This window comes from Drosophila innubila, assembly GCF_004354385.1.
Source record: "Drosophila innubila isolate TH190305 chromosome 2L unlocalized genomic scaffold, UK_Dinn_1.0 5_B_2L, whole genome shotgun sequence".
Lineage (NCBI taxonomy): Eukaryota > Metazoa > Arthropoda > Insecta > Diptera > Drosophilidae > Drosophila > Drosophila innubila.
In genome coordinates this window covers 5,173,153-5,197,636 of record NW_022995373.1, presented here as the reverse complement: position 1 = coordinate 5,197,636, position 24,484 = coordinate 5,173,153, and the positions used below count along the sequence as shown (strand labels likewise).

Below are 24,484 nucleotides of genomic sequence, written 5' to 3'. Positions count from 1 at the left end.
GAAGGAGGCGTGGCAGACCCTATAAAGTATATATATTCTTGATCAGCATCAATAGCCGAGTCGATATGACAATGTCCGTCTGTCCTGACGTCTGTATGAACACCTAGATCTCAGAGACTATTAGAGCTAGAGACACCAAACTTGGTATGTAGGTTCCTGTATTTTGCAAGCAGATCAAGTTTGTTTCAAAATTTGGCCACGCCCCCCTTACCGCCCGAAAATCAACTAAGAAATTTTGATATCCATATTATAAGCAATTTAAAAGCTAGACACCAAACTTGATATGAAGGTTTCACTATATTGCAAGCAGATAAAGTTTGTTTTAGAATTTGGCCACGCCCTCTTTACCGCCTAAAAATCGACTTAGAAATTTTGATATCCATATTATAAGAACAATCTAAAAGCTGGAGATTCCAGATTTGTTAGACGAAGCGGAAAGTGTTCTAGAAGTTTGCTGAAAATTTTATTCCGACCGGACAGTAAATAGGGAAGATATTCAAACAATAAATTTTACTGTTTGATTTGATACGGGAGCGTTGGCAAGTAATTAAATTTTGAATATCTTGATAACATGAAAATTGATTTAACAAATTGGAGCTTCTGTGGCGTAGTGTGATAAGAGGTGAAGTCAGACAATGTTCGTGGGTGCGAGTCCTGCCGTGAGACATTCAATTTTTATTCTTTTTCAATTAAAATTCAGTGTTTATTTATAAATGTGCTATTAAGGCTAAAATAAAATTTTTAATTTTGTAATTGAGTAATAAAAGAAGTAATATGGTAATTTGGGAGGCTAAACGGATATGTGCAAGTGTGGCTCAATATGTTAAGTCTCTGTAATTAAAATTTTTTTGGAGTTTTGTTGCGGGTTCGATTCTCGCCGGAGACAACTTTTTTTCAGCTGATTTTTTGTTTCTATTTTTAAATTTTTTAAAATTATTATTTAATTTCAAAATTTATTTTTAATTTATTATTTATGAATGTTATATTGACATATTATATTGAATCACTGCGGACGACAGCTCGCGTTAGTGACGAAAGCATCACGAAGGGTGCGAAAGGCGACTAACTATATATACAGCCAAGTTGGAAAATTTGCTACGACTGTCCGATCAGACCGAGTTATATACCGATCGAAAGGTTTACTCAAACTTTTTCAAACCAGCCTGGGTCATGAGATACGGGGATGTAAGTGGGAGGGGAAAAATTTAAATGATTGCAGCTAATGGGGCTGTTGGGGTCTTTTGGTAAAATATTGTATTTTTTAAAAATTCTACTTAAAATAAGCGTCGATTGATACCTCAATCTCCCAAATCCGATAACTGGTTCAAAAGATAAATAAATTTGAAAATTTTAGTGGACTTCTCAAAATGAAATGAAAAGTCAGTTTGTGTGAAATCCAAGTCTTAGTATGAAAACCTTTTTTTTTCATAGTAAGTACGAGGTCTCCGACAGTAGAGTATGCTCGGCGCAACGCGCAAAGCGAGCAGGGGCAGCCCCTAGTTTTCTTTATAATTAAAGAACAAAATTTTTTTAAATATGAAATACGTTCAACAACTAAATTTTTATATTTTACTATTTGCCTGCATTAATGATAAAGTTACAATGTCAAAAGCAAAAGCAATTGCAAAAATTTCTGATATCCCACGACGAAAGCAATTTCTAGACCCAAAATTTCTGATATCCAATTTTGTGACGAACAAAATTCAGTTTAATCTAAAAATTTTAAATAAAAATATAAATTAATATAAAAAAACGAAAATTGGCATTCGGCACTGCGCAAAAAGTAATTTTTATTTACAAAGAAGCTCACCCTTTTTACTCACAGTGCACAATGCCAATTTTCGCTTTTTTTAATTCATTTATATTTGTATTTAAAATTTTTAGATTAAACCAGGGACCATATCTGTTATGAGGAATATCGAAAAAAGGCACTTTTAATGGTTATTTTAAGACTTTTATTTTATAAATACAAAATATTAGTTACTTTTATTTAAAAAAAATAAAAATTAAAATTAATCATTATTTTTGATTTTTATTTTATTAGTCTTTTGTAAGTCTTTCAAGTCTTTTTTGATGAATAATTTAAAAGTCTGTAAAGACTTTTATTTCTGATTTTAAAATTTTAAAAGTCTCAAAAGACTTTTATTTTATTTCTCAAAAGTAAAAGTCTTTAAAGACTTTTGTCATATGAAAAAATTTGAACAAAAGTCTTTGTGAATATATCGGCTTATTAAATAAAAAAATAACAAAATAAACATATTTTAAAAGAAACCATAATAAATTAGTTAGCTAATTGCTTCATGACTTAAACGGTGCAGGATGTCGGGTGGTTGCTTACTCGTATAATGACGCTTTATTTCTTAAGCCAAGGCTGAGACCCACAAATTTGCCAAAATATAAACTTTAGAATTGTGGACCAATTATGCAATGGATCTTCTTATTTTATCTTTGATGGAAGATAACTAACTCCCGCCTTCTACCGCCAATTTTTCACCTTTTAAATTGAAATACCTTTATTGGATTAAGAGATAAGACAATTGCAACAAAAAATTGTGAATTGATTCCGCCGGTGAAAAAAGCGTAGTTAGTTAGTAGCGGATAAAGGTTCATAGAATGTCGTATGTTTTACTGGTGTTGTAATTTTGAAAGTTTTATCTTGAGTATGAGCGAAGATATTGACAAAGACTTTTATTCAAAAGTTTTCAAATCGTACAAGTCTTTAAAGACTTTTATTCAAAAAAAAATCAAAGACTCTTATAAAAGATTAATAAAATAAAAATCAATAATAATTATTAATCTAAATTTTTTTTGATCACAAATAATTATTAAATGTGATTTAAAAAATCAAGTCTTTAAATAACCATTAATTTTGATTTTTTTCTTTTATAAATGAAATAAAAGTTTATTAGCTGTTTGCAGAGATATACAAATAACAAAAATTTTGGTACATTCAAAACAAAAATTGAACTTCTCCTTATGGTTGATTTTTTATGTTGCTATTTTGAACAATAATCATTATTTTCAGTCCCTGGATTAAACTGAATTTTGTTCGTCACAAAATTGGATATCAGAAATTTTGGGGCTAGAAATTGCTTTCGTCACTAGACATTTACCTCGTGTAGAGGTTTTTTTTGTGGTATTCTTATACCCGTTACTTAAAACATAAGTAAAAGGGTATATTGTGTTCGTTGGAATGTATGTAATTGGGAGAAGGAGGCATTTCCGACCCCATAAAGTATATATATTCTTGATAAGCATCAACAGCCGATTCGATATAGCCATGTGTGTCTGTTCGTCTGTCTGTCTGTATGAACAAAAGGATCTTATAGGCTATAAGAGGTAGAGCAACCAAATTTGGCACACAGATTTCTTTATACCCCCACAGATCAAGTTTGTTTCAAATTTTACGCCAAACTGTTCGTTCGTTTGTCTGAACAACAGGATCTTAGAGACTATAAGAAGAGTAAATTTGGCATACAGATTTTTATATAACCCGCGGAGATAAAGTTTTTTTATTCTAATACGCCCCCTCCGGCAATCCCGAAAAACCACCACAACCACAGTTTTTAAGATAATACAGTTCTTATTTTTATATATTTTTTATTTTTATTTTAAATGTCACAAATAAGAGTTATTCAATCTTTTAAGTAAAAATTAAAAAACAGTTCAGTTGAATGTCTTTTAAACCAATTGGTGTGTTAAAAAAATTTAAAGATATTCCTATTCTATTTGTGCCAATCGGACTTGGTGCTTTTTGCTGAAGCCTAGAATAAGACTATTTTTAAATTTTTTTAACACACCATTTGGTTTAAAAGACATTAAACTGAACTTTTTTTTTATTCTCACTTAAAAGTTATTGAATAACTCTTATTTGTGACATTTAAAATAAAAATAAAAAATAACAGTTATCTTAAATTTTTATTGAAAAAATCAGGAATAAGTATTATTTTTCAGTGTTATTTTATTACTTAATTATTATTTTTTACTTTTTTAATAAAAATCAAACATAAGAATTAAAATGATTTTTATTAAAAAAGTAAAAAATAATAATTAAGTAATAAAATAACACTGAAAAATAATACTTATTCCTGATTTTTTCAATAAAAATTTAAGATAATCAGTTATTTTTTATTTTATTTGAATAAAATAAGAGTTATTCAATAACTTTTAAGTGAGAATAAAAAAAAAGTTCAGTTTAATGTCTTTTAAACCAAATGGTGTGTTAAAAAAATTTAAAAATAGTCTTATTCTAGGCTTCAGCAAAAAGCACCAAGTCCGATTGGCACAAATAGAATAGGAATATCTTTAAATTTTTTTAACACACCAATTGGTTTAAAAGACATTCAACTGAACTGTTTTTTAATTTTTACTTAAAAGTTATTGAATAACTCTTATTTGTGACATTTAAAATAAAAATAAAAAATATATAAAAATAAGAACTGTATTATCTTAAAAACTGTGGTTGTGGTGGTTTTTCGGGATTGCCGGGGGCGGAGTGGGGCGTGGCTTAGAATAAAAAAAACTTTATCTCCGCGGGTTATATAAAAATCTGTATGCCAAATTTGGTTACTCTATCTCTTATAGTCTCTAAGATCCTGTTGTTCAGACAAACGAACGAACAGTTTGGCGTAGCTTAAATTTGAAACAAACTTGATCTGCGTGGGGTATAAAGAAATCTGTGTGCCAAATTTGGTTGCTCTACCTCTTATAGCCTATAAGATCCTTTTGTTCATACAGACAGACAGACGAACAGACACACATGGCTATATCGAATCGGCTGTTGATGCTTATCAAGAATATATATACTTTATGGGGTCGGAAATGCCTCCTTCTCCCAATTACATACATTCCAACGAACACAATATACCCTTTTACTTATGTTTTAAGTAACGGGTATAAGAATACCACAAAAAAAACCTCTACACGAGGTAAATGTCTAGTGACGAAAGCAATTTCTAGCCCCAAAATTTCTGGCCCGACGAACATCCAGTTTAACCAGGGACTGCAAATAATGTTATTCAAATAGACAAGTAAAAATCAACCATAAGGAGAAGTTCAATTTTGTTTTGAATGTACCAAAATTTTTGTTATTTGTATATCTCTGCAAACAGCTAATAAACTTTTATTTCATTTATAAAAGAAAAAAATCAAAATTAATGGTTATTTAAAGACTTGATTTTTTAAATCACATTTAATAATTATTTGTGATCAAAAAAAATTTAGATTAATAATTATTATTGATTTTTATTTTATTAATCTTTTATAAGAGTCTTTGATTTTTTTTTGAATAAAAGTCTTTAAAGACTTGTACGATTTGAAAACTTTTGAATAAAAGTCTTTGTCAATATCTTCGCTCATACTCAAGATAAAACTTTCAAAATTACAACACCAGTAAAACATACGACATTCTATGAACCTTTATCCGCTACTAACTAACTACGCTCTTTTTCGCCGCACAGCGGAATCAATTCACAATTTTTTGTTGCAATTGTCTTATCTCTTAATCCAATAAAGGTATTTCAATTTAAAAAGGTGAAAAATTGGCGGTAGAAGGCGGGAGTTAGTTATCTTCCATCAAAGATAAAATAAGAAGATCCATTGCATAATTGGTCCACAATTCTAAAGTTTATATTTTGGCAAATTTGTGGGTCTCAGCCTTGGCTTAAGAAATAAAGCGTCATTATACGAGTAAGCAACCACCCGACATCCTGCACCGTTTAAGTCATGAAGCAATTAGCTAACTAATTTATTATGGTTTCTTTTAAAATATGTTTATTTTGTTATTTTTTTATTTAATAAGCCGAGATATTCACAAAGACTTTTGTTCAAATTTTTTCATATGACAAAAGTCTTTAAAGACTTTTATTTTTGAGAAATAAAATAAAAGTCTTTTGAGACTTTTAAAATTTTAAAATCAGAAATAAAAGTCTTTACAGACTTTTAAATTATTCATCAAAAAAGACTTGAAAGACTTACAAAAGACTAATAAAATAAAAATCAAAAATAATGATTAATTTTAATTTTTATTTTTTTTAAATAAAAGTAACTAATATTTTGTATTTATAAAATAAAAGTCTTAAAATAACCATTAAAAGTGACTTTTTTGGATATTCCTCATAACAGATATGGTCCCTGGTTTAATCTAAAAATTTTAAATACAAATATAAATGAATTAAAAAAAGCGAAAATTGGCATTGTGCACTGTGAGTAAAAAGGGTGAGCTTCTTTGTAAATAAAAATTACTTTTTGCGCAGTGCCGAATGCCAATTTTCGTTTTTTTATATTAATTTATATTTTTATTTAAAATTTTTAGATTAAACTGAATTTTGTTCGTCACAAAATTGATATCAGAAATTTTGGGTCTAGAAATTGCTTTCGTCGTGGGATATCAGAAATTTTGCAATTTTTTGCTTTTGACATTGTAACTTTATCATTAATGCAGGCAAATAGTAAAATATAAAAATTTAGTTGTTGAACGTATTTCATATTTAAAAAAATTTTGTTCTTTAATTATAAAGAAAAACTAGGGGGCCCCGCCCCCTGCTCGCTTTGCTCGCGTTGCTACAGCCGAGCATACTCTACTGTCGGAGACCTCGTACTTACTATGAAAAAAAAAGTTTTTCATACTAAGACTTGGATTTCACACAAACTGACTTTTCATTTCATTTTGAGAAGTCCACTAAAATTTTCAAATTTATTTATCTTTTGAACCAGTTATCGGATTTGGGAGATTGAGGTATCAATCGACGCTTATTTTAAGTAGAATTTTTAAAAAATACAAAATTTTAACAAGGCCCCAACAGCCCCATTAGCTGCAATCATTTAAATTTTTCCCCTCCCACTTACACCCCCGTATCTTATGACCCAGGTTGGTTAGAAAAAGTTTTAGTATGCCATTTTGTAAGTTAAGACTAAACCTTTCGATCGGAATATAACTCGATCTGATCGGACAGTCGTAGCAAATTTTCCAACTTAACTGTATATATTTTTAGTCGCCTTTCGCACCCTTCGTGCTGTTTTCGTCATTAGAGCGAACTGCCGTTCGTAGGCGTCTAGAAATATATACAGCTAATATGGAAAATTTGCTGCGCGTTTTCCCGCTAAACTAGATGTTTTTTTTTCAAAAATTCGTAGAACCAACAATTTTTAGATTTACAATAAGGAATATTTCCTTATTTTATTACTTAATTATTATTTTTTACTTTTTTAATAAAAATCAAACATAAGAATTAAAATGATTTTTAACACTTTTTATCGGAAATAAAAGTTTTTAGCTTAGATCTCTAATTACGAGAAAAATAGGAAATTTTGGTGTATTGCATGTTATCCTTACATAATTCTATCCTACTGATTTATTCAGTTAAAATTTGCTAACATACATTGAAATAAGTATCGGGTATCGTAAGGTCGGAATCTCGACTATAGCCTTTCCCACTTGTTTAACTTGATTTCGTGGTCAAACAGTCAAAGGGCATAGTTATATTATACTCTGCCAATCAATCCCAATAATAACGCCATTGTACGAGGATGGTAAGTTTGCAATAAATGCGACACTTTGTTAATTTCTTCCCCTTTTTGTCAACAAAGTAAAATGGTTTATCAACTGAGTATCACCCTTAAGTTTTAAAAATAGCAATTAGTTGCGAATAGACAATTTCCACGCCAAACTCTTTCTTTCATAGATTGAGTCTTAATTTTGCAAAATCTCTCTTGCATTGTCTTTATTTTTAGCAAAACGCAATTTTTAACTAAATACTCAATTATCACGCTTATTGAGCATTTCATAATTTTATTCCATTGTTCTGTATTCACATCTTCTGCTTCGTCGATGACCTTCAACACGACTATTTTATTCAACAGAGCCCTTAGCGAAATTTCCAGATGGAAAAATTTTCTTCATTAAATGGCTTTACATTACGTTTGTCCATATTTTATATTAATTAATAAATAAAGTGATACGTTTACTTAGCTGCACTAATGGCGTGGTCTGGTCCCAAGACCTAATAGAAAACGCACCCGATCTGTGTATGTGTGTGTGTGCCTCTTCAGAAGGCGTCACTCGATTTTAAAAGAAAAAAATATACTATCAGCAGTTTTGCAGGATAGCCTCCCATATGGCTTTAGTAAAATACACAATTTTTTTCAGTTTTGAAATTAGCTTTTGTACGAGTATCTATATTAATAAAGTTGTTTGTCCAACTGACTGAGCATTGTACCGGTTAAACGGCTCAAGATACAAGTTTGAAATTTTAACACAACACAGATATGACAAATTCATCGCCGTTTAAGACGGGATTCCTTCAAAGTTCGCGTTTATTTTCAATTGGTGCTTAGTCACGCGTGCTTAATGCTTAGTCACTAAAAAAATTATATTTCCTTAAATTAATAATTGTTTTGTCAAATTAATATTATAAAAGCTAAATAAACCGAATAGTTTGTAAATTGTTAATAAATAAATGCCGCATTTTGTATGCTTATTGATACATCCTTTTAATGTCATACCGATAATTTCTTTGCATAAGTATCGCTTCTTTGCTTTAGTAAATAGCGATACCCATCACTAATAGTTGAAAATGAATTTTGGCGACGAGAGATCGGTGGATGCGCTGCAGCACAAGCTACAGCAAGCCACAGCAACAGGCATATTGTTTTGGCCCACAACAACAGCAGCAAGCCAACCAGCAACAAAAACAACAATAGCAAAAGGAACAGAAGTAAATGCAGATGAAGAAGCAACCAAATAACTCAAATATTATGAAAAACTTTTTTGTTTTTTAAGTTATCTCAACTAAACTCTCAGATTTGATTTTGCACGCCAAATTTGGCTTTTTTCCTGCCAAATCTGGCGATTTACCCAATGTCCAATTGTAGAGGCAATGGGCAGCGTTTGCTTCTCATTCAAAAATTGTTATTTGGATATACATATAGCAGTGTTTTTTTTGGTTTTTAAGTTATCTAAATCAAACTTACAGTGGCAAGTTGAATATAATTGTCGTTCCCGGAAAATTTCTGATAGCCACTTTTGCTATCGATATGGCAGTATTACACTTGTCCAATTGCGAGTATGAGGCTGCAGACGGGGCCCAAGAATATATCCACTTGCTTAAGAGCTAGGCTCGCAGGTGGAATTCAAAGCTGAACGCCCTCAAATTCCAAGCCGTAAACTTCACATTAAGGCAAGGAGATGCTTCGGCTGTCTGGCTAGATGGCAGCCCACTTCTCCCTGATGAAAGTGCCAAATATCTAGGCATCACATTAGACAAACGGCTTCACTTTAAAGATCACATTAATAAGCTTATCAAACACTGCAACATGACACTAGCAAGAGTTGGCTGGCTTGTTAATTCCAACAGTCCCCTGCCGCTGCGCTGCAAGCGTGCAATTTACAACTGCATCATTGCTTCTACATGGCGATTTGGGATGAAAATTTGGGGTATTGCTGCATTTTAAATCGCAAACGGGTCCAAACACTTCAAAATAAAACCTTACGCCGCATGACAGGCGCACAATGGTATGTGCGCACCACCACCTTGCACTAAAAAGTTTTAATGCTAAGACTTGATTTTCGCCCGATCGGTCCTATGACAGCTATATGATATAGTTCTCCGATTTGAACCAACATTGGACAGAATATATAAAGCCAAGTTATAATTATATTCTATCAGTTTGGTTATGATATCTCATAAAACAAAAAAGTTTTTCATACTAAGACTTAGTTTTCACCCGATCGGTTCTATGACAGCTATATGATATAGCTTCCGATTTGATATAGTGGACCGATTTGAACCAACTTCGGTAAGGATGTATAAGACTAACTTAAATGCATATTCTGTAAGTTCTGGATACGATATCTCATAAAACTAAAAACTTTTTCATACTAAGACTTGATTTTCGCCCGATCGGTCCTATGTCAGCCATATGATATAGCTTTCCGATTTGAACCAACTTTGGACAGGATATATAAAAACAAGTCATATGCTTATTGTATCAGTTTGCTTTAGATATCTCATAAAACAAGAAAGTTTTTCATACTAGAACTTGATTTTCGACCGATTGCTCCTATGGGCGCTATATGATATAGTGGTCCGATACAAAAAAGAAACAAACTTGACCTGCCTGCAAGATAGAGGAATCTACATACCAAATTTGGTGTCACTAGCTTTTAAATTGTTCTTATAATTTGGATATACATTTTTTTTTCGATTTGTGGGCGATAAAGGGGGCGTGGCCAAATTTTGAAACAAACTTGATCTGCTTGCAATATAGAGGAAGCTACATACCAAGTTTGGTGTCTCTATCTCTTATAGTCTCTGAGATCTAGGCGCTCATACAGACGGACAGACGGACGGACGGACGCACATTGCTATATCGACTCGGCTATTGATGCTGATCAAAAATATATATACTTTATAGGGTCTACCACGCCTCCTTCTGCCTGTTACGCACATGTTCGTTAAATCAAACCCAATCGACCCCTGTACTTTTTTTAAGTACGGGGTCTTAAAAACCTGTCGAATAAACTCAATGTTAGAAATAACGACCCTTTGCTCTTGAAAGACAGAAACTGCATTTGAAATGCATTTTCCTGCACATATTTTTGCTACTTTTATTCTTTTCTTACAAACTAGAGCCCTGCATGAATGCACACTAAACAAAAAATTATCCCATATTTCTCAAACAAATCATGTGTCCTCTCTTACAAGCAAATACAAGCAACAATTGATGTTGACAATCTCTCTATTGTAAGCACTGTGAACCAGGGACTGAAAATAATAATTATTGTTCAAAATAGCAACATAAAAAATCAACCATAAGGAGAAGTTCAATTTTTGTTTTGAATGTACCAAAATTTTTGTTATTTGTATATCTCTGCAAACAGCTAATAAACTTTTATTTGATTTATAAACGAAAAAAATCAAAATTAATGGTTATTTAAAGACTTGATTTTGTAAATCACATTTAATAATTATTTGTGATCAAAAAAATTTAAATTAATAGTTATTATTGATTTTTATTTTATTAATCTTTTATAAAAGTCTTTGATTTTTTTTGAATAAAAGTCTTTAAAGACTTTGAAAACTTTATTTTGATAAATAATATAAAAGTCTTTAAAGACTTAAACGATTTGAAAACTTTTGACTAAAAGTCTTTGTCAATATCTTCGCTTATACTCAAGATAAAACTTTCAAAATTACAACACCAGTAAAACGTACTGCATTCTATGAACCTTTATCCTACACTAACAAACTAGGCTCTATTTCGCCGAACAGAGGGATCAATTCACAATTGATTGTAAACGTGAGCTCAAATACTATTATTATTTTTTGGATTAATAAAATATTTTTCTGTTTTTCCAACTACTTCACTACTTTACAATGTAATAGGGGAAAATATTTCCATGGTTGGTATAGATAAAAGAGAACCGAGTGTGTAATTTTCAAATTTTTTTCTTGATTATAAGCGGAGATATTCACAAAGACTTTTATTAAAGAGTTTTCATATGACAAAAGTCTTTAAAGACTTTTATTTTATTCCTCAAAAATAAAAGTCTTTTGAGACTTTTTAAATTTGAAAATCTGAAATAAAAGTCTTTACAGACTTTTAAATTATTCGTCAAAAATGACTTGAAAGACTTACTAAAGACTAATAAGAAAAAAAAAAAAGATTAATTTTTTTTTTTTTGTTTTTAATAAAAGTAACTATTATTTTGTATTTATAAAATAAAAGTCTTAAAATAACCGTTAAAAGTGACTTTTTTTTTGGATATTCCTTATAACAGTTATGGTCCCTGCTGTGAACACTATGAACAGTATCAACACTGTCAAATACTTTGCTCAGAGGAAAATTTATGATTTAGTGCTTTTGCTTGCTTTTAAAAATTTGTAAAACCATAACAAATAGCAAAATTGGCCGTCTTCACCACGACTACTCTCTTTTGGGGGTTATGCTTTTGGTATCTCTTTTTAGCGCTTGCTTAAAGAGCATAACACTGTTTGGCCCCTCACCAAACCGGAGGACCTCACCTTATTACAAATTCACCTTGTATTAGCTATTCCTTTCTTAGAATGTGTGACTCGCGCATTCAACACTGTAGAAACTCAGCAAGTTAATAACAACGAGAGTGGGGCAGACACGGAGCGACTTGAGCCACACGACAGCTTAGTTTCAAGGAAATTAAATATTTATTTGAAAACAAAAATGCGTCGTTTTAAATGTGTGCACAGTGGTATTTCTGACTGTTAACTCGAATTAGTGTGAGCTTGTGCAGGGCTCTAATACAAACACGATGTTATGATCGGATTTCAGAATCAATAAATTTGCGTGGTGCCCGGGTTTCAAAATATTTTCAAACATAAAAATTAAAAATCCAAAATTTCAGGTTGTCCTATTTAGCAGGTGCCCGACAGGTAACACAGCATCAATGGGGGCATTTAGCAGGTAATTCTGATCATCAATCATTATACCTGATCACTACTTTTTGAATTCAGCACGAAACTTCCGACAATCAAATATACCAGATTTTGGTATCGGCATCACAAAAAATGTATTGTACAAATAGTGTGATTGATATTAGAGGGATTCCTATAACAGATTCGGATTTGATTTCGATTTGGTTTAAGCAAGTCTGAATCACTTTCAGGAACGACCTTTTTTGCACTCTGATTTGATATTGATATCGAGAGTTTGAAGAAGAGTCGCGAAAACATAAATTGACAAATGAAAGTGTGAAAACCGTTTTTCTTAGACTTTTTATTAATAGTTTACTTGCAGAATAGTATAATTAGAATAATACTATTTGTTTGAGCTGCAACTGTACTCATTATCAGTTCCTTTTCGTCTTTTTAACCTATTTTCGTGCTTTAGCTTCAATTCTCACAGCTCTTTCTTAGCTGTCATATCCATCTGAGACATCTAAAGTATTTATTCTGCATTAAATATAGAGTTATTTAATTATCAATTCTAAAATTGCAGGAAACTTTCAGCATTCGTCATATTAAAAAGGGTTTCCATACTTTCCGGACTATTTTATTGTTTATTTATTTTTATTTATTGTTGTCTGGCAACCCTACACATTTTGTATGGATCAGCTGTGAACGAAACCAAATTCGAATCTGTTTCAGGATTCCCACCATTGATTACGGATACATAACGGCAAACAACAGTTTTCGTGTTGCTATTCTGTGTTTGTTTACGATATTTGGCTTAAATAAATATAAATTTGCAAAATGAGTTCAAATGTTCTTGATGCAATATTTTTAAATAACGAAAATTAGATAAATGCATTTTTATTACGGCATAGAGCTGTCGAGTTATTATAAAAAAGTATCATGTCATTCAGCAGGTACTGATTACTGATCGATCACAAGTAAAGAAGCGATTACTGATTGAATTACCTGCCGAATGCCCCCAATGAGTAGAGCTCTTTTGCTTACACGATACAATTAGCGATATAAAATGTTAGATGTACGTTTTTCGACAGTTTTATTACACCCGTTACTTAAAAAATGCGTCTTAAAGCACTAAAGATCTTAATAAAAATAAAGTTTGTTTTAAAATATTGCCACGGCGTATTCGGCCGTCCAAATTGCGAAAAGTCGACATACCCATAACTTGTAAGATATAACGTTTTCTTTTTTTTAATTAACGTTAACTATATAGTTGTCTATTATCCTAAAAAATCACAACACGATCGGTTAAATAAAACGAAAGTAACGGCTATTTCAATTTTTAGAGCAATACCAGCTCTTAAAAGTATTTAACAGATATTTCTATGGTCGGGGTCTCAGCTATAGCCTATCCCGCTTGTCTTGGCATCTTTTTACTACTTACTGTGTCAACGGAATGGTAATGTGCCACAAGCAAGTAGGGCATGGTGAAGAGTGTAGAGTACATTACACCTGCCGTCCAACTAAAGAGAATGACACTGAATTTAGCGCGTGTTAACGCCATTAGTGTCATTCCAACGCAATAGAAGAGAAGTCCTCCAACATATACAGATTTTGCCCTATATCAAATGAAAAAAGGAAATATTTTTTTAAACAGTATTACACGTTTAACTCTATATAATACCTAAATCGTTGGATAAGCTTATCTATAACCAGTGAGTAGCATGCGCAAGATAGGGAATACATCGCCATACCCCAGCATCCGAAGCGAACACCTTCTTCGTATTTTCGTTGTGGTATTGTTCCTTCCATTGCTCTTGGATCACCGTTGAAGACAGCCTCCCCCACAAAGTCGGTAAAATAGAGCGAGTAGCAAACATGCGACATCCAGCAGAAGAGGTTTGTGAGGCAAACTATGCGCAGGGAGTAGGGCATATACACGATAGAAAGTAAGTAATGTGATAAGGATTGGACTTCGTCGCCATTTTGTGGTACAGAAAAGTCCGTTGCGGATTCAAATCTGTGCATCCCATCTTGATTTTCTGTAAAAGATGTTTCGCCCACATTCTCTTTATTTGAAAAACCTTGTTCCGATGCCGCCACAGTTGTCAACTTTTATGAATATGAAATAAGTAATTAAAGAATTTCAATTTTATTATTTAAGGAATGACAGGAATTTCAATATAATATAGATATATATTATTTCCAGTATGTCGAATTGTCAGATAGCTAAAATCATAAATCTTTTAGCTGCAAAATCGCACATCGCCCCATCTACAGTTGTTATCAACTAATTGGAAACTAGGATTTTGGTTAAAGTTTAACAAAGATTTATCTATAACTTTGTATTTGGGCGCCGGGCAACTAATACCTTATATTTATATATATTGGTTCATAATCGAATACCTAAGCCACAGTTTGCCCGTTATTTAAACTTTTCAGTATAGCTTACAGCGCACAAATTATTTTTTTTATGGGAACAGTTAAGAAAGCATTGGATAGAGAAATCAAAAAAGTTAACGAATCCAATGATTTAAAAATCAGGTTAAAAATGTGGGCGCGACAGCGTTTCAAAGTTTACATATTTTTCAATGACCTTTAATAAAATATCGAAAAATTTGTTTTATCACTTGCCTACATTTTATTCAAGAAAACTTAAGAAAAATCAATCAGATCAGGCTATTTTTTAACTTTAATAAAAAAATAACTAGTTCCCACCTCCTACTACTGCTACCCCACTAATAAAGGTCGCTTTGGCTGCGACTAAGAAAATTGTAGTACGAAAAGTTCTGCAACCTCGCAATAAATACACGTGGAATGGTAATAACGGAAGTGAGCAGTTTTCGATATGTCTAACGAGAGTTACAAAATAAACTTTTTTTTTTAATAAAATAATTAAGTAAATTAAATTTATAAATTAAACAATATTGTTTAAGAAATGCAATTAGTTTAAAAAAAAAAAACAAAATAACAATGTTTGAAGAACATAAACACACAGGATAATCTGCATAATAATAATTTTAATGGATACCGGTAATTACAAAAAAAAAAGTGATACATCTTAAACAATGAAGGCTAGGTGGTTTTTCTCGGGTTTGCGGGGCGGAAGCGGCGTTTGAAAAAATGGAAAACAAACTGGATATGCTTAAACTTCATTGAAATCTGTCTGCCAAAAATTTATAAATGTAAAATTACTGGTTTAATTTTAAAAATGTGTATCAAGTACAGATATTTATACCCGTTACTTAAAAAATAAGTAAAAGGGTATATTGTGTTCGTTGAAAAGTCTGCAACAGAGAGAAGGCAGCATATTCGACCCTATAAAGTATATATATTCTTGATCAGCATCAATAGTCGAGTCGATATAGCCATGTCCATCCGCCTGTCTGTTTTTAAGATTATATGTTTTTTATGGTAATTAACGTTGTCTATTAGTACTATCTATTGTCCCACTGAATCGCATCAAGATCGGACAAGTAGAATGGCAGTTATGGTGATTTAATGTTTTCAAAGTAATACAAGTTATTTCTATAAAGTACATTAATACATATTGAAATAAGTAAGCATTTCGACTAGTTTTCTTTAAATCCTTTATATTCTTTCTAAAAAAGATATTTTTTTTTTAATCGGTCTTGGGATTCTTGAGGAATAATGAAATACACGAGCTTACCTTAAAGAAACAAACTTAAAATTATATCAACATTTAAAAAATTAAATAAAAAATTAAATAAAATATCATATGGAATCAAAGTTTCAGGAAAAGTGGGTTTGGTTCATGTCATTTCTTTGGTGTTGCCTAGTTTAATTCATTGCAATCAATGTAATTTGCATTTTAGGCTGAAATAGGCTTTATTTTGTTCACAGTAGGCAGATTTACGGGTATAAGCATTTTATAAAATGTACAGGCTTAAGGCCCGAATTGAGTACACCAGAAATATCCGCCTGAAAGTTTTTTATGAAATGAAGAAATAAACTCACCTCATCAACATTTTTATTGTTTTTATACTCATCATCATTGTTTATAGCTCCATAACTAGTGGATGTGTTTTCCAATTCGGATTTTTCATTTGGGCCCATTTTCGATTTCGGATTTGATAGCACCCATAGGGGAATTTCAGTAAAACTGGTTATTGTGAATGACACACAGGCGATAAAAATGAATGTAATTATCGTGAAAACGGCCTTTACATGACCCCCTAGACGTCTCCCTACAAAATTTTTCATAAGTCTATTAATAATTTAAATCTTAAAAGTAATATCAACTTACCTATTTCCGTTTCATCCCAGTTCAAGCCACCCATTGAATAGCCAAAGAAGCCTCCTAGGCCAGCCATAATGGTGAATGTAGATAGTCCTTTGGCATGATCTTCTGGAATGCACACATCCAACAGGTATGCTCTGGAGGGACTTTGACAGGCGTCTGCATCAAAATCAAGTAGAACAGTGCCAAGCACAGTAAAGAAAATACCCCAAGGATGCGAGGTCTTTGAATGAACCACATTATCCGATTTTGAGGCCGTTGTTTTGTGAGGAATTATGTTTAAATAATTATACGTTATATTATACGTCGTATTCATTGCAGCAGCTTGCAAATGTGGATCAACATCCCCGAACCAATATCCCAAGTTTTCCCCATTTGGGACCAATATCAATCCTAAACAAGAACAATTTGTCGATATTAAAAACTATTTAGTGGGATTTACCTTCAACAATATTTATAAAAAAAAATAATTCTCAATTTATTGCTTTAGAATTAACTTATAAACTCGAATGTTAAGCATAGAATTTTCACATTTAAAAAATATTCAGTTTTTCAAGTAATGCCGAAATGTAAATCGGAGACTTATATTTTATATTCATAATTACCGAGAAAAACTCCTATTGATAAAAGAATTATGAATGGGCGTCGACGTCCAATGTTTAACTTGCAACGATCTGAAAATGAGCCCAATATGGGGCAAAGAAAGAATCCAACCAAAGGAGACAACGCCCAAACCAATGTCATGTGCTGATGCTCCACGCCGATTTTAAGCAAGGTTGGGGACACAAAAGCTGTTTCTGCCGCATATGAGAACTCAATGCCCATCACAGCAGCGGATACTCGGATAAGCTCTGCTCTGGTTTTGTGTCTGCAAATAAAAATAAAAATCAATTTACTTTGCTTTCTGCCAGCATCTCAGCGGGTCACCAATTCTATTGGACTTTCACAATTTAGTAAATCGCTGGTTTTAAAGGTTCATGAATTCAATTATCTTAAATCAATTCAGACTACAGATGTAAACTCATGAGCCCATTAAATAAACAGGAAAACCATTTTGCTTATGGCTTTAACAATCCTAATAAATTTATTTGACTTATTTAAATTCTGGCTTATAGTTAACTTCGTTAAGCTCTACCTGTATTATCAATAAAATTCTTAGAACTTACAAAAAATAAAGCTATGAAATGTTAAAAGCTAAAATGCTTTTAAAAAAAGGGATGGTAATTTACGATTTTTTTTTCAAATTGAAAGAATCATTTAGGGTAATCTATGCAATTTCACTCAAGGAATAACCATTATTTTTTAGTTCAAAACAAAGTCATAAAAAATGATAAATGATTATTCCATAAAATTAATTTTTTTCTCAAAAATATTATTCCTTGAGTTTTACAGTTTTTTGCTTAAAAATAATAATTACTTCGTAAGTAAAATAATAAAATTCTAAAATAAAAACTATGACGTAGTTTTTGTAATAAAACTTATAATGATTACAGTCCCATGTGTATATCAAGATTTTCTTACAGTCGTATATTTTACTTTATGCACTTACCCTATATAAACCTATTAATTTAAATAAAATTTAACAAAATTGATGGTAAGATGGTCAGGTCAGTGCGGGGTCAGTAATACGTATATTATTATCTTTAATTGATATAATAAAGAAAATGTTCGAATTTTGTACATCGTGCAAACATGGTAGTTTGAAATGTTTACTAAGCTAATTAAAACTTCTCAGCGTCTAATCTATTTTGATGTGGGTCGGCTTATTTTATCTTTATCAAAGTCTCGTTGAAATTGATGAAACTTTATTTAATTGTTGCCTTAATGACATTATTCCCACCAGACTAACGAAAACAAGTGGAATCGAGAGTGCTCCTCTAAGTAATACCCATTAACCTGTGTTGTAAGAGAATATCCTTAACAAAAACTATGATTTGTTTAATAAAAAATATTAACTATTAGTATCAGACCATTAGAACCTTTTTCAACTTATAGTTGAACTTTAAGGGTCTCGACAAAGTGTAGTAATCCCTTTCGACTGTTAGTAATCTGGCATGGATGGCGACGCATCTTCTAGCTTATAAAGTAAATATATCGTTGATCAGCATCAAAAGCCGATTCGATATAGACATGTCTATATCCCAATGACTATTTATTATTAGATAAGTATAAATAGTTGCAGGTGGTTGAATTCTTCAAGAAATACAATCGCCTAAAGGTATGCATTATTTTTAATAATGTTGAAGGTCAATATTCATACAAAAAACTAATGGGGAAGGCTTCGTGTCCCGCAGGCCTGAAAATCGTAAGCGGATTCTTTTTCGTCCGGGTTCGACCTACAGCTAAAAGCCCGAAGCCCGGTAGGCCCGAAAAGTCAAGATTTTACACTTACTTTTTATATAGATTGGTAAAAATTTTTATGTAATACATAGTTCATTTACGCATCTCTTTTACTATATGTTTGTTGTGTTTTTTTTTTTATGTTTATCAAGCTTAATTTTACCAACTATCAAATCAGTAAAAGAAAAAATGAATCGCTTGAATTAGCAAAGGAAAATATCAGATTCATACACATAGGCCCGAAAAGTCAAGATTTAACACTTACTTTTTATATAGATTCACATAGTTCATGTACGCATCTTTTTTACTATATGTTTGCTGTGTTTTTTTTTATGTTTATCAAGCTTAATTTTACCAACTATCAAATGAGTAAAAGAAAAAATGAATCGCTTGAATTAGCAAAAAAAAATATCAGATTTTTACATAACAAACAAATTAAGACAAAGAGAAAATTATTTAAATTCTTATACCCGTTTCTTAAAAAATAAGTAGGTCGGATAGACGAATATGGCTATATCGACTCGATTGTTGCTGCTTATCAGGAATAGATATACTTTATAGATATACTTTATAAGGTCTCCGACCTTATAAAGTATATCTATTCCTGATTAGCAGCAACAATCGAGTCGATATAGCCATATTCGTCTATCCGACCTTCCGTCTGTGTGAGCGCCTAGACCTCAGCGACTATAAGAGATAGAGCAACCAAATTTGACACAATTGCGTTGGAGCAGGTCCGCCCCCGCAAATCGCGAAAAACCACCACACCCTAGCTAAGATAATAAGTTTTTTGTGGTAATTAACGTTTCTAATATTATTATCTAGTACCCTACTGAATCGCAGCAGGATCAGACAAGTAGAAAGGCAGGAATAGCAAATTAATGTTTTCAAAGCAATACAAGTAATTTCTTTAAAGTACTTTTATATATATTGAAATAACTAACGGGTATTTTATGGTCAGGATCTCGACTATAGCCTTTCCGACTAGTTTTTGTATTATATAGTACTTTCTTTTCGGGCCTGGCCCTTTAGAAAATCTGGCTTGGCCGGGCCTTTAAAATTGATTTCGTGCCGGACCTCAGAAAGAAGGCCCGTGCCCATCTATAGTCGGAGCCTCGACTATAGAATTATACCCGACCTGTTTGCGATTAAGAAATATGATAGATAATAGTAATTAATTGCGTTAATTACTAGAAATAACGGACAAACATATATTTTAAAGAACGCAATATACCATTTCACCTTTTTTATGTAGCGGGTGTAATAAATCTTCCAAAATAAAGCACTTCACGAAGTAAATGTCTAGTGACACAAGTCAAGATGCCCCAAGATTAGTGATACCCAATTTTGTTACGAACGGATTGGGATAATTGAGGTATCATTTAACGCTTACTTTTGCTAATAAAATGAAAAACTAATGAATTGTACAAAAAGGCTCCCGATTAGCTCCCTTATTTCATAATCCAGGTGAGTTGTCAGTTAAGGCTACACCTTTCGATCGCCATTCGCACCCATCGTGCTGGTTTCGTCACTAAACATACATTTATATTTTCAGTCAAGGGTATCTCATAGTGGGGAACTATACCGTTGACAGTGGCAGCGATGCAGATAAGCAATTTTTTAAAACGTATGCAGCACCTAACGTTGCAACTGCCCATAGTTCTGTTCACGTTTTAAAAAAATGGCACGTCTGTCATGTGCAACGTTGCCAAGGTCAAGTAAATACTCCTATTATGTATAGATGAATTAATATTTGAATTTGCTTTACTTTACTTAAATATTGCAAAACTAATAGTTTCTTAGAAAGTATAACAAACTGACTTTTTTGCGATTTCTGCACCAATATTTGAAAACAATTTAAATGTCTTCTACATCGGAATCCTAATAGATTGCGGTTAAAATTAATTCAAAGGAAAAAAATGAAGTTTCTTAAGAATCTTTCACTTTTATATTCTGATATCGTTAAAGTTATTTAATTAAATTGTTTTTACTGCAAAATGTAATCGAGCCATAGTAATTGTTATACAAGCGAATATTTTAATCGAATAATGATGAGCAGCGCATTTTGGGGTTCAAGGGGCAACCGACACGGGCGCTAAGATTTAAGGCGCTGATATTTCAAAAGAGTTTGAACTTAGAAAAAATTTGAGGTGTTGAGCCGGAAATTAAATAAATCAGACAACAAAAAGTGCGAAAACTATTTTAATATGTGGCTGCAGATGATAGCAAAAACATACCAGAAACTGCTACATTTCGAATTCCATTTTTAGAATCAATCGACCTTCACATCACATCAGCATTAGCACATCGTTTATTTAGCAAACTTCAAAAAAATTTGAACCACTTACGATCATCAATTGGACAAGATAACTTAGCAGTCTCCGTTTGCTATCAATCGAATATCTCCAAATATGGGTAAAGTAATTTATGATTTTGCTTTCATAAAAGCTAACAATTAATACCTCAATTTGGGGGCCCAAAAATCAATTTTACAACTTTAGAAATAATAAACCATTATAAAATTAAAGTTTAAAATTCTTAATTTTATCATGTATTTTTAAAGTATGTACTCAAGATGTTATTGTTAAATTTAGATAATATGCGGATAAAATGGCAACGACTCAGTATTTTAAAAGTCAAAGAAGTCTAAAATATTTGATTTAACTAAAAAGAACATGGGCTGACGTGGGCCTGGCCAAAATTTAAAATAAACTTCCGATAGGTCAACATCCTAAGAGTATTGTCACCCAAGTCGGTTCATCTAACTCTAATAGTCTGGGAGATAAAAGTGTTCAAGCTGGTATACCATAATCTGTCACAAATCTAATAATACCCATTTTTATGTAACGAGCTAATTATCATGTTATAAGTTTTTATTGTAGTAAAATTTAATTAATTTTAGTAAACATTTTTGACACTGTTGTTGTCAATTTAATATATTTTTAAAGGATTTATATTTTTTTGTTTATTTGCTTAAAAAATGTGTTGCTAAAAAGAAATTCTAGGGGGTGGAGGGGGCGCCGACAAAATCTTTGCCCCGGGAGCAACTTTTCGTCGCAACGGCGCTGATGATGAGCCTTCAAATATCGTTGCATTTTTGTAAACAGATCGACTGCAGCTTAATTTCGTATTATTCTAGGGAGGACTTACCTATAAATATGTGAATAATCCGCATTTGCACTTGCGTTTCCTTTCAGTTGATCTCTGGCGGTACTTTTGACTTTTTCCAAAAAGCTGGTTGAATTTTCTTGATTCGTACTGAACTTTTCCCTTATGTTGTCTCTCCATTGGTGGAGTCGACCGGTTAACCCTTGATATTCATGTAACTTTTCCATTCTTATTATTTTATGTATATTGATTTAGTTATGATAGAAATTTGTTACGAAAGTAACGAGCGCGGTCTGCTTTATTATTGTAAATTCAAATATTTATACGGCTTCACACCAAGCTGAGCACATTATTTTCACAAGACTCAACGTTCGCCGAACTTGGCATTCAAAGTAGAAATGAACTCGCATTTCACGACCAAGTTACGAGCGACAAATTGGAAGAGAATAGTTTTGTATCGGGACCCTACCAATGTGCTTGCAATGATTTCCATCGAGCATGCGTTGACTTCCGCAATTTTCTTTGCTTTCCAATACGGCTAATTAGAGCAAACAGACATTGTGTTGCGGACAGAGACCGACTGGAGAATACACTAAAATCAAGTTCAAAATGTTCTAAAAATCTGTACACATAAATAAGTGGCAATAATATTATATTTTTGTTTATTATGAATAAAATTTAATTAATATAAAGTTGAATGAAAGCCTAGACGAACTTTCAATTAAATCTAATAACGACATCGACATGATAAGGGAGTTTTATTTTTCACAGAACAGATATTGTTTAGTGTTCAGTGAAGAAAACATAAAAAAACACTATTATATAATAGGCTATATTGTATTAGTTGAAATGTATTGTATTAGCTGAAAGGGAGTATGGAGTGTCTACGACCCTATAAGATAAATATATTAGAGTGGATCAATTTCTTTCATGACAAAGCGGTTGTCAAGAAACAGTGGGGCTAATACATGGCGACAGGGGTTCAAGGCGTGAAGCTGTTGATCAAAAACTCACATTTTCTTAAATTTTCTTCCAGAGACATTTTCTGTAATGTAATTTATTAAATAAATTACACATTTAAGGCCTGTCTTCACCAAAATAAAAATCCGTGTCAGGAATTTGCTTATTATTTCTTGTGTTTGTGGAACATAACTAAAACAGTGTGTCTAAGCACTTAATATTAATAAAACTATTTAAATAAACATCGAGTTATATACTGATCGGTTTAGTCCTAACTTACAAAACGGCATACTAAAACTTTTTCTAACCCACCTGGGTCATGAGATATGGGGGTGTAAGTGGGAGGGTCAAAATTTAAACGATCGCAGCTAATGGGGTCGTTGAGGCCTTTTTGTAAAATTATATATTTTTTAGAAATTCTACCTAAAAATACGCGTCGATTAATGCCTTGATCACCCAAGCTGGTTCAAAAGATAATTAAATTTGAAATTTTTAGTGGACTTCTCAAAATGAAATGAAAAGTCAGTTTGCTTGTGTGTTTGTTTGCCTGTCTGTTTGCATCAAAGCGGTAAAATACCTTAAATGTAACAATAAGGATTTATTTCTCTTCGAAAATCTAGAAATGTTTGTTCTACGACTTTTGCAAAAACCGCTTAGTTTAGCGGGGAAGCGCAAAGTCCCGCTAAAATTGTATCCCCCGCAGATTTTAGGCGTGTCCTTAAAACCTTTTTTTATAAAGTGCTCAGGTAAAATTTTATGGGTGAAAAAATGTTTATTGGCTCACATTTTGGCGATTTTCAAAAAATTTACATTCAAGATTTTTATCAAATTGTAATATCTACAACTGTTTTTTAATATTAATAAAATAAATAGCAGAAATATTTATAACAAAAATATTTATGATAACTTAAAAAAAAACGTCTTTACGAGGTAAAAGTCTAGTGACGAAAGTCTAGATGCCCAAAAATATCTGAAATCCAATTTTGTGACGAACAATAAAAAATTTATTATGAATATGATATAAATATTATAATCAATTTAAAAATAAAAAGGGTTCGGCATTCGGCACATTGGGCAAAAAGCCTACACTCAGAAAAATATGCCATCCTAAAATTATTTATTTATACCGTTTCGTTCTTAAAATTTTAAGATTGCTGTGTACTAAAAATCTTGAATTAAGTAGGAATCGATCTTAAATTTAGAATTCGGAGTTCACGTTCCTATGGCAGTAGTAAACTAGTTTATGATTTTTTGTACTTAAAATAGTTTTTTTTCAAGATTGAAAGGAAGTTAAAAATAAGATCGTTTCGTACTTAAAACAAATGTGTTTTGGGATATTTCTTTTTCATTGTCGCACCGTAGAATTCTCAAGTGTTTCTAGCTATGCAAAAATTACGCTAAGGCTGGATCGCTGGTAAAATCAGCACCT

At 31.9% G+C, this 24,484-nt stretch overlaps 1 protein-coding gene across 1 annotated transcript in view; it reads right to left on the bottom strand.

Moving 5' to 3' along the window:
- The window catches only part of LOC117782562 (proton-associated sugar transporter A), a 28,109-nt gene extending 5,577 nt beyond the window's left edge, over nucleotides 1–22,532 (bottom strand). Inside the window, exons 1-6 of the mRNA XM_034619586.1 lie at nucleotides 22,138–22,532; nucleotides 17,253–17,515; nucleotides 16,654–17,040; nucleotides 16,365–16,594; nucleotides 14,071–14,498; nucleotides 13,831–14,005 (exon numbers count right to left, since the gene is read on the bottom strand). Of these exons, the coding sequence (XP_034475477.1) occupies nucleotides 13,831–14,005; nucleotides 14,071–14,498; nucleotides 16,365–16,594; nucleotides 16,654–17,040; nucleotides 17,253–17,515; nucleotides 22,138–22,322 (1,668 nt within the window). The 5' untranslated portion in view covers nucleotides 22,323–22,532. The remainder of the gene's footprint in view (nucleotides 1–13,830; nucleotides 14,006–14,070; nucleotides 14,499–16,364; nucleotides 16,595–16,653; nucleotides 17,041–17,252; nucleotides 17,516–22,137) is intronic.
- Between the last annotated feature and the right edge of the window lie 1,952 nt (nucleotides 22,533–24,484).